The sequence below is a fragment of the Xylocopa sonorina genome, chromosome 6 (assembly GCF_050948175.1).
Source record: "Xylocopa sonorina isolate GNS202 chromosome 6, iyXylSono1_principal, whole genome shotgun sequence".
Taxonomy (NCBI): domain Eukaryota; kingdom Metazoa; phylum Arthropoda; class Insecta; order Hymenoptera; family Apidae; genus Xylocopa; species Xylocopa sonorina.
In genome coordinates this window covers 2,586,084-2,597,945 of record NC_135198.1, presented here as the reverse complement: position 1 = coordinate 2,597,945, position 11,862 = coordinate 2,586,084, and the positions used below count along the sequence as shown (strand labels likewise).

Here is an 11,862-nt window from a genome sequence, read left to right as displayed (position 1 = left end):
TCTGAACCGCAATGTCAAAAGACCACCCATTGAGTTTAAATAATATTTTTCCTTGTAGGGAACACAAGTCTAACCCGATTGTAGTTAAAAACAGCTCAGTTGGTCTTCTAGTGCAGACCGACGTAGCGGACACACGAGTAAGCCCCCAAAACACCGCTAAATTTCAATGCTTGTCTCGCTCGGATGCGCTTTTCAAATTACGCTTTCCGTGTATCATTGGTCTAATCGAGCATGACATTTCGTCTGAGCTTTCCAAGTATATAATACCATGTCTTAATCGATTTAAATATAAATTTAAATATATATTACATAACAAATGTCTTTTTGATCTGATTGAGTGTCGCATATAACACACTCTGTCTATTTTTTATTTTAACCCCTTGCGCTGGTAACTGCAAGCATCGGTCGAATAACGCGGTTAATTGGTTCCGTGATATTCGAAACTGGGCAACTCGAAACTCGGTCGGTTTTCCTTGTAAGCCGACGAGTTCATTTTCAACAGTAATATTCGCGACTTTGTGCAATGCAAACACCGTGCTACTCGAAGGATGCCTGTAATTCACAGATACACGTGCTAGAATGCTCGATTGTAACTTGCCTTGAGGCAACATTTGAAGCAAAAAAATTTGATAGTTTTTTAATCACAAAGGATTTTACACAGATATAAATATACTAATTTTGTTTACTAGTAATCTTGTACAGTATGATATCTTTCAAAACGCGAATATTTTTATTTCTGTGACAACCGCCTATCGACATGTCGAATACGTTGACGACTTTTTAACGAAAGCATCTAGACGTGCGTTGTACGTCTTATCAGCGCAGGTGGTTAACGCAGTGGTTCCTAAGTTTTTCTAGAGTGCGGAACACTTTTGTGAGCAATTTTCTTTAGCGGAACATTTGCTTAACCGTTTGAGTGCCACGGACTTTTGGAGAAATCGAATCGAAAAATATCATGGAGCGCGATGGGGCTTCTTAATTTCTACGTCTCCAAGTTCCAAGCAGCGCGATGCCACTTTTCAATTTGTACTTCTCAAAATCTCAAGCAGTGCGATGGCGCTTCTCCATTTCTACGTCTCAAAATCCCAAACAGGACGATGGCGCTTTTCAGTTTCTATATGTCAATGTTCCAAGCAGCGCGATGCTGCTTTTCAATTTCTACGTTTTAAGCTTTTAAGCAGCGCGATGGCGTTGTTTTTCTACTTCTCAGTAGAGGATCTTGCGTAATTGTTGCTGTATCATTCATGTACGCATCCAGCGTGTAATCAATATAGCGTGAATTATATAGGTGATACTTTTAAGCACAGAACAGGAGGAGTGCGATCACGCCGTCTGGCATTCAAACGGTTAAGTTAATATAAAACGCATAATCTTATCATCAGTTATTTTATTATAATTGGGCAAGATTCATGTTTGCTTCTACGTTGACGTGTTGAAATAATCCAACATCATGTTTATTAAAAATTTTGTGATTCTTTCAATTTACGACTAAATTCACGGGACACTTGTGAAACGCTTACGAAACACCAATTGGGGACCACTGTAACAACACATTGCTAATCATTTAGGTGAATTTTGCTTTCCACGTTATATCTTCTTACAATAAATGTTTAATTTTTACATATTCCTTTTTCAGATCTATATGTACCACTTGAGAAAACATTTTTGAAGCAGGAATTTCTTGCAAATTCTTTCTAAAAGATCTAAAAAATCTCACCTGTTTCTACGTGATCCATGTAACTTTATCAGATTATCAGCGCATCAGATAATCGTTCGATTTCTTGTCTCGTTCCACCACTAACGTCCACTTGATTTATCGTTGGTCGTTTAACAAGAACAACCAGACGCATCGAGCAACGTGCTGTCGCTGCGCTGCCACCTGAATGTCACTGCATACGCCGATTTTCACACCATTTTCAGACAGTTTCTCTCTCTCTTTCTCTCTCTCTCTCTCTCTCTCTCTGCGTGCAATCCCTCGTTTCGCTGGGCGTTCTCCAAACGAAAATCTCGCTGTCGTTTCCAGGTTTACGCGGCCTACGAGACCGGGCTGGCCTCCGGTACCAGCTTGAAATTGCACGTGACACCGCGGACCACGGCCAGAGAAGTGGTGAACCTGGTTGTAAAGCAGCTGAACATGGCGGTCGTCTTGAAGGGGCAAGAGGGTCCCATCTACACGGCCGACGAGCTGCCGAATTTTTGCTTGGTGGCGGTGATCGGCGCCAGGGAACGTTGCCTCAGGGACGACTTCAAGCTGCTGCAACTGCAGAACCCCTGGAAGAAGGGACGATTGTACGTCAGACAGAAGCAAGACGTCCTCGCCGCCCTTGAGCACAGTAGCAAGCACACCGCGTATTTATAGCATAAGTAATGAACAGAAGAAACAGAATATGCGATTAGATAGAAGCGAGAGCGTTGAGGAATTTCAAGAAAAAGAAAATAAATAAATAAAAAATATCGTTGCGGTTCGACTGACACAAGTCTCAGTCTGCCAATGTAAGAAGCGCTACGCTCCCATTAATGATTGGCGATAGAAGCCAAAGATCACTTAGTTTAATGCGTTCTGTGCTCTGTGAGGTATTAAATCGGATGGACAGAGTGGATGTACTTTTTTGTTCTTTGTTCGATTGTACTCTTTCTGTTGCTCGTTTCGATGGAAGAGCGCGAGGGACGATGATTGTTCGCTCGCGGGGCACGAAACGCATCCAGATGTACATAAAACAAACGCTTGGCTACACGAGGAACTTTCAGTTGTATCTCCCGAGGCTCTAAAAATAAACTACACGTAATTAGGTAGAGGAGTGAAAGGGAATAGAGATGATCATCGTCTGGAATGGCGAGTATCGAAATTGTATTTCAGGTAAACTCGGACGCATTCCAGCCGAGTGTTCGATTCGAGCAGCTGCAGCGTTGCGCTGAAGGATTAGATAGCGTTCCAAACGAATGTATAATACTCAAAGGTATATTGTACTGTTATATATTTTAGGTACCGATCTCAGTGTTTTACTCGATATAAGCGTCACCGGATGTAGATGCGTCAGATGCTTAACGAGATCTCATTGTCCCAATTTTAATCGACGCGTCCAACCGATTCTCCAAATTACGCGGTGTTTCTTATTTTTTCTTTTAGTTTCGTTGAACAACGAAAAGTTATTTTCTAACGGTTTCTTTTTTCTTTTTTTTTTTTCTTCGACGAGAGAACGTTTGGACGCGACGAATAAACCTAGAGCACAAACTTACGAAAAGGTAGGGAAGATTTTATAATAATATTTTTTAATTCCTAATCATCTAAGAATTGATTTCAACAGGCTTTGCTGTTTGACTGAACGTTCGTTAACAGACTCGAGAAATAAGATACTACAACTACTTCAATTCAAGTTACTACGTCACGCAGTAAATAGTGCTTAGTGTTTTGCAAGCTTTGTTTCACAGTTTTAATTATTGTTCGTGGTTCTTTCTCCAAAAAGTTTATTGTCTCTTGAAACAAAGTAAATTGTTACAAATAATTTTGCAGTTGAGTTGACTTGATCCGACAGACCTTGCTTCAAAAGTTGCGCATCAAATTTTCTGGAAACTACTTTCAAAATTTTATTAATATATCATTTCTTCAAACCGAAACGATCAGTTCTTTTTCAGTCTGTTAGCAACGCGTTCTACTTCCACCGCGATACGTACGTAAGGGAGAATTCTTGTCCGTTCGTATCTTTTCGCGAACGATGGGAACACCGATGGCGTCCTGACATTTAAAAAGTGATTCACCCGAGGTGCTTGCGTAGATGATGGTTGTGGCTAAAACGGAATACGATCGTGCGTTAACGCGTAGGCGAGGGACAGGATCCAGACAAAAGAGGCTTATAGACTGTTGCGTAGAAATAAACGAAGAAAAGAGTATTACTACGGTTATTAAGGTTTTTATTCCCGTCGTGATCGCTATCGTAAAAGCAGCAATGTGAAGCGAGCGTTGTTCTCGAGCCGGATTGCCGCCAGCAAATTTTATCAGCGTCAGATTTCTGTCAACTTAACGATGTCAATGTCAACGACGCTAGCTTGCATTTAGACCGTTTTCGATTAGTTCTTAGTTACGTATGCTGCCGATGTTGCGGTACAAATTTTTGTATTTAGCAGTGGCGTGCGGTGACTTTTGCTGATAGGGAAGCTGCGTTTTCATAAAATTGATAAACACTAAAAATGATCAAAATAAACGGTTCATTTATTCCGATTCTAAAGCAGTTCAACAGCATAAATATTCCGATAAAAATAATCGCTCAATTTGTATTTTAGAAAATACGAGGAAAACGACGCTTCCATGGAAGCGTCTGTTTAATTATTCGAATTTGAATGTCTACTCGTGTTCGAAATGACCGACTTAAGTCTCGCAACAACTTCAAAATAATTGACTGTACGCCATTGGTATTTAGAGATGAGAAGATATCGAAAATGTTGAGAAAAACGATATCTTTCTCTGTTATTTGTATCAAAGCTTCTAGAAACTGATGTCAAATATGCATACGCTGTTTGCTTTACTGGCACAATGATTAGTAATATCGGTTATGTAGCGCTTTATCGTTGGATTCACAAGTCTTCGTGTGCAACATATCTGACGCTAATAATATTTGCATCGAGGAGCTCGTCTTTACGTTCATTCTCGATACACGAAAAGCTAGTACACTCCATACTGTTTCCACACGGTTTCACTATGACATGGTTCAAAAAATTCGACTAATTCCTTTTTTTACACAATTCTTTTATTTACCGCGTTTCCAGTGAAAATTCTCAGACTAAAAAACGTACACGATCATTATCAGACAAAGAATTGAATTTAGAGAAAACTTGAAACAAGAAAATTGTACGTATGTAAATTAAAAATGTCAATCAATTTATTTCTGTATACATTTGAATTACAATAAGAACACAAATTAGAATTTTTTGAACAAGTTAAGAACGTGTCCCGCAGATTCCTGCAAGAATTTCGTGTATCTTTTTACATGATCTTCTCTGAAACGTATCTACCGTGTGAAAACAGTATCGAATGTATTATATATAATATATGTTATCACGCGCGATTGTCGCTCTCTTTCGTGTTCTCCAGGTTCAGTTTCCGTTTACGAGGATACGATACTCCCTGTTGCGTTTCTATAATACTGTTTTTCCATCGAATGAGCATTGTATATTTACTTGTTCGCTGTTACGTTACGGAGGAGTAGTCGAACGTATCCGAGAAACTGAGTTTCGTGTCACTGACGATCTTGTTAGAGTTCCAGACAACCCACAGGACTTCCTGATAAGCGAGCTAGACGACGCATCGGTGATAAGTATGGTGCAGAGCTGATTGTAAAATACACCCTGATCGCGTGATACCAATGTTCGATATCTTTGCTACAGCGTATATTTTCCAGACTCCACGACTGAATTGACACGTAGCTATTTTTTCCCTTGTCTCGTCATTCTTATTTGCAAAATTTGTACGTTCATTGGTTTAAGAAATATCGGAACACGTATCGAGATCCGTCCTTCGCCTTCTGATGAGTAAAATTCCGTGATTCGATTTCGCGCCGCGACAAATTTGAACGATGGTATCTCGCGACTCGAGGGACCACCTAAGTTTAAACGAGAATATACAATGCGCATATTTTTTTATCGAGAGAACAAAAGAGAGGTGCGCGGAGGGAGCAAAAAAAAAAAGAAACAAACTAAACGAAAGATTTTTACTATATTTTGCCAGAGCGCGTGCTAGTCGCGATCGACACGCATTTCCACGAAGATCAGGGAAGAATTTCCCGTAGAACCGTGGGGCTAACCGCGAGAGATTCGAAGGAATGGTTGAATGGCGAGTAGAAGCTGAACGCAGGAAGGGATTCTTCGACGACGGCGGAAAGAAAAAAATGCTAGAAAATTAATTTAGCTCTACCTGAGTGTTTATCGATGTTGAGTGTAAAATAATCATTAGTAGTTAAGTGTTATCGTGGGAGGTGGACGAATTTTCCAGACTCGAGAAACCCTGGTTTCCCTCTCAGGCGGGAGTTCCAAAACGAAACGAGGAGAAGAGAGAACGAACTACTTGTAAATATTCAAAGAAATCTATGTATGTATAAAATATAAATGAAAATTATGGAAGAAGCCGCGGTTCATCATTTTTAACCAGAACGAAATAAAGGCAACGTATATCCATTCCTAATCTCGATCGAAACGACGTCGATGTTTGTAAATTATTAATTAATATTTTATTTGCGAACTAGGAGCCTTTTACATCGTTTGTATCATTTACATTGAAAGGACATCCCTCTTAAGTGGTACTGAGGCAAGTTCCAGATTCGAGGTCCACGATCGAAGACTTAGAGTCTAAGTGAAGTAGAACTTCAATCGACTATAGCCTTTTGAACACGAGCAAACATTTAAATTTGAATAATTGATACATCAACTTGAAAATGATTATTGAACAATACTGTACAAATTTTTGCAACGAAAACGCAAAATTTTTCAAGTATTCGACGTATTTATTTACCGAAGAAATGAAGATCAGCCTCGTCAAGAAAATTTCCCCTAGTAAGAAAGGTAATAAAAATTCCGGCAACCGCAATTCGCATAACACGAAATCGCGAATATTATCATTAAATTTCCATTGACTGAAATCAATCTTTGAAGAGTGACAGTGATTGGACGTAATTACGTAATTAAAAACTGATTACGTTTATCAAATTTTACCTACATGTTACATTTTTAAGTTTTACTTTTATAAATTGAACGAATTCCATGTTATTTTTGTGGCAACTAAAAATTGTGATCTTGTATTCGACGTTTTCTTAATTAATTAGTTGGAACGAAAGGTAGAAATTTTGATGGATCTCGAGGTGCAATTAACCGTGTTATATAATAATTACTAGAGGGATAACCCGTATTTAGACGCGAAGTTCTTGTACGAAACAGTCTGCTTTTCCCTTGTTTCCTCGCGTTCTTAATTCGATCATATAACGCTTCGTAGATTTTATTTCATTAACCACAGCGAGCCGTAACTCTCGAGAAGAAGAGAAATGAACCCGGACCCTCAACGACCGAGAGTCCCGCTGACCCACTTCCGTCTTGTTTCTCGTCTCATCTCGTCGAGCTACCTACTCCTTATTTATCCCCCACCTGGCGTAATTGTGCATTCTGGTCTTCCGGCTAGTTCCCAAGAGGAGATCTGTGGTAATGAAAAACTGTCGGGGCATCGCCACCGAGCAATGGCCCCCCTCGTAGGTCAGCCTACTACTTCTTCAACGTCGATACGAATCTCTTCGCTCTCTGAATAATTACCAACGCAATTTGTCGCGGCTGAATTTTAGAAAATCCTAATCAGTTACATTAATATCGAAGAAATGAAAAAAAACTGTGCAAAAAAGAAACAAAGCTAAAGATTGCGCTCTGAGTGGAATAGCGAATTTTGTCAATTTTTGCAAAGCACAGCATCTTTCAATCAAGCTACAAATGTGTTAAATTTTAATTGCGATTATTTAAACGCAACAGAATAGGATTGAGGAAACTTGAAGGAACGTTAAAAATGTTTTATCAAATAACGCGAAGATAAATTTAAGACATTAGGCATTGAGAAGAGGAACTTGTTAACAGGATTACTGCAGAAAATTTGATATTAACACTTGGCATGCGGGTATAATTCGGCGCCGAATTACGCGTGCAGCGGGCGTGTTTTCGTGAAAAATCGCATTAAATCAAAAACTACTTCGTTTTTATGAACGAAACCTTTTTTATTTTACACTTAAATATATGCTGTATGATTATTTAACAAAAGAAACTATATTCTTAGGGAATCATATAAATAAACGATTTTTAATTGGTGGATACCCGCAAATCAAAATACGTATTTTTACGTGACCCGCACTCCAGCGACAGACTACAAAAAACGTAAAAATACGTTGCCCGCATGCCAAGTGTTAATTAAGTAATTGGAATTGATCACAGTTTGATTTTCTTATTTTTTCAAGTTTCATTTCTCCTGTGCGAAGGTGCTTGGCATTTTGTACAGCTTAATTTCTCGCTTATTATGAGATAGAGCAAGAGCAACAAGAGCCAGAGAGATTAACGTCGGAATCATTAATCACAATCACAATCGCTCGACGATAAAGAGCAACCGCTACGCGAGTCGAGCCGGAAGCTCAGTACCGTATGCAAGCCGTAGCTGAGCTCACCGCTGAATCGAATCGCGTTTAATCGCAATAATGAAATGGCTTATACCTCCGCTTCGTCGTTCCTACCATATATTACTAACTTAACTACACGTGAAATCGTAACGCGTTATCGCGCAACGATATAAAACTCTGAACCATTTTCAGCAGAAGAATAATAAACCAGCTGCAATCGCGCGTTCTGACTGACTAGTTGGGGACTTGGACAAAGTGGAACCTCGAGACTCTTAATTAGAACTGGATAAGTTTCATGTTGGAACAAATCAAATGTTACGGACATCTTATAGCCTTGAACGATGCTAAAAAACTTGAATTTTATAAACAAAGGAATTACAGTCCCCTGTTTGCAACACAGTATTACGAATTTTCTCAGATTACAGTTTGAGTTTGTAATTTTTTAGGAGAAAAACGTAAAATTTAGATCTTAAATCTTGGTTTGCAAGTGGAATCTGACATATACATCTCGTTTCGTTACTTTTTTTCGTTGAGCTGCGGAGGTTACAAGACTTTTGAGAATATTTTTTTATTTCTTTACGTACAGATTTCCACATCTTCCACAGAAACTCTTTCGCGTTTCCCATTTTAACGGTTACAAAAACAATACAAATTACTGGCTTAAAAGCAAAAATAAACTTAATACGCATAAAAATGGAAAACTAATACAACGTAATAAAAATTCAAAAGTTGGTTAAATGTAAAAAATTAAAAAAAAAGAAATTCGCCAGTTAACTCTTTGAAATATTACGAATATTATTTACGCAAAGGTTTATTTTTATTTTGTAAAATACCGTGTCTCGAAGAGAGTTAACGGGTCGATCCTTTCGAACCAGAAGAAGCAGTCGATGATAAACAACGAAAGAAAAGTTGAAAATAAATTGGTTAAAACGCGATGCATCGGCAGTGTCGTGGTTACTCAACGGAATAATGGAAGAGAAGAGAAGAGAAGAACGGTGGTGGGCGGTGGAACTGGTAGTTACGTCACTGCAGTCATCTGCAAATTTGGTTTTGTGGGTGCATATACAGTTAATAGTCATTGTCAGGAAGACAGAGTCGCGCGAAGCCGATTGGCCGATCCGCAGTCCGGATTCGCCCTCGGCTGACCCCGTTGTTAACTGACCCACTGACGATACTGATAGCGGGATACGACGAAGCTTGGCTCGCGCACGGTCTTCCACTCGCCTCGCTCTTGCCACGAGATTCCGACGAATCCTCCCAATTTTTATTCACCGTCCGTCCGCCATTTCCGAGCCTCGCGTCAGAAACGCGTCGAACGCGAATTTCTATTTCTTCGACTTTGCAACTACAACAAATTATTAGTATTAATTTTAGCACATTACAATCGACATCCTGACAATTCATTCTAAATAATCACGGTTTTGGGGGTGGTCGGGAGGACTCGACGCATTTGGCAAGTCCGCAGCGGCAGCGTTAGTTTCCCAACAGCTCGTGCAGCTGGCTGTTTAATAACGGCGGGAAGCCGTAAACGCGAGCCACGATCTCGTTCTGACGAAAATGCATCGGCTCGACGCGTCCGTGATCGGTGTTCACGCGTCCCTCGATCGGCCCGAACGATTACGACACGCCGCATTGTGCCTGGGCACTGCTCCCGAGGCTGTCACGAGAACCAGATTGCCGTAATAATTTGATTGATATTCGCTCTCCTTCCCGCAGAAAAGCTGCACGCTGGATTAAAGACCGAGGCGGTCGAAAGACCTCTGCGTTACTGTCTCGCTCGTTACGACTGAGAATCGAGCGAATCGGTGCGCGAGCACGAGTATGGATTAATGAAAGAGCGGGAGATGATTAGAAATTCGTGCGATATTTAAAAATAATGAATTATATTATGAATATTGGGATTAATTTGCGTTGGGAAACGAGAGTTCTTGTTTCGCAGCATCTATGCCTTCTTCTAAATAAAATATGTTAATTACAAAAGTAATTATTGTAATTTTAATACGCATATGTTAGAATAGCTTTAGATGCGTTGAAGTTGTTGTAAGATACTTGGGAATTAGAAGAAGTTTGGGTGAGGAATGCTTTGGGAATTGAAGAAAAGAATAGCGATTGATGCTTTATGAAGCATCGTGTTGGAAATTAGATTTGGAAGATTAATGAACAGTAATGTTGGAAAAGAAGAAAACCGTGAATGTTAGCGCATCGTGAAGTGTTGTGAAGGAAATTAGGAATTGTGAAAAGAGAGAACAAGAAATTTAGATATTTGTTTGGGAAGAAACAGTGTCTAAGAAGAAAAGAGACTAAAAATGTCAACTGAAAAAAATGAATTTAAAAAATTGCACAAGAAACAAAATTAAATAAGAAGAAGCTTTGTGGAAATGGAATTATGGATACGTAAAAGTTGATACGCGAAGAAGTATAATTAACGAACAGCAATGTCGGAAAGGAAGGTAGGATATTTGGATAAGAAGGATAGCGTAGAAATTGTAAAAATTTGAACAAGCTGCACTGAGAAATTGTGAATGTTAGCACACGGTGAAGAGTCGAGGAAGCTAGGATATTTGAACAAGAAGCATAGCGTAGAAATTGAAAAAATTTAAATAAGCTGCACTGAGAAATTGTGAATGTTAGCACACGGTAAAGAGTCGAAGAAACTAAGAAATTTGAGTAAGAAGCATAGTAATACCCAAGAGCATATAGCGAGGTTAATGCGAACCAGTAGGTCACCGTTTAGAACGAGGCTAGAGGCTCTTGGCAAATCCGGTGTCAATGAGATCGATTCACCCGACTTTGTCGCTCTAGTTATTGACAGGGAACTGGATCGTCTAGTTCTTTCTCGACAACACCTCTCGCATCCGTTGCAGCCCGATGATACGCGGACAGAGGATATTTCCGGAAATTGTATTCAATTTATCAAGCTGGTTGCGCACCGGATAATTTCGAGGGGCACTCGCCGCTCCTTTTTCACTTGTTCGACGTGTTTTATGTGCCTTGCTAATTGGCTAATAACCGAGTCCTTGCGATCAAAATGAATTACGTCCTCCATCTCTGCTATCTTTACCATTATAATCAACCGCACGAGGCAGAATCCAACGACTGAATAATTTAATAATCGCACACGGATATCCATCGAAACGTAATTCTTCATAAACGTGCACAAATGATAACCTTGTATTTTAGTTTAATATGTATTTCTACTTACTATCAACATGTTCATAGTTTCTCTCGGAGATTTAATACCTTTTTCATAAAATTTTTAACACGTGCCACGCGATAAAATCGAAAGGACTCTAAAAAGAATTTCAGATAGGTTCTCTAACTATTTTTTTATATAAGTTTATCTTTGATATGATTTTTTTTTCCTTCTGAAAGTATTATCATATTTTATTAAAATCTCTTATTATTTGCTCTAATAATATTAAATATTAATACTTAAAAAGCTATTCTACAAACAGTAGAACGCAAAATGTGAGGAAAAGAAATTTGACAGTAAATGTTGACACCAAGATGCTGACGAAAGGGATTGAAATATTGGCCAGTAAAGTAGAAGCCTCTGTAAAAGGCGATCGAGTGAAAAAAGGTGGAGATCGCGCGTGCACGGGAGTGGGAAAAAAGAAGATCGCGGCGGATCCGGCAGCAAGAGCGGCCAAGATCGGCAAGGGGCACGATTTTCCACGGATCTTTGAGGCGCTCGTGCACGTGTACCGACCGTATTGCGAAAGAATTATACGGA

At 39.4% G+C, this 11,862-nt stretch overlaps 2 protein-coding genes across 5 annotated transcripts in view; one reads left to right on the top strand and one right to left on the bottom strand.

Annotated features, from left to right (window-relative positions):
• Wake (ankyrin repeat and fibronectin type III domain containing protein wide awake) overlaps positions 1-2,398 on the top strand; it is a 206,016-nt gene extending 203,618 nt beyond the window's left edge. For all 4 annotated transcript variants that reach the window (XM_076896587.1, XM_076896588.1, XM_076896589.1 and 1 more), the window contains one exon: positions 2,024-2,398. In XM_076896587.1, the coding sequence (XP_076752702.1) occupies positions 2,024-2,359 (336 nt within the window). In that variant the 3' untranslated portion in view covers positions 2,360-2,398. The remainder of the gene's footprint in view (positions 1-2,023) is intronic.
• Maf-s (MAF bZIP transcription factor K) overlaps positions 1-11,862 on the bottom strand; it is a 475,183-nt gene that overhangs the window by 206,798 nt on the left and 256,523 nt on the right. The window lies entirely within an intron of this gene.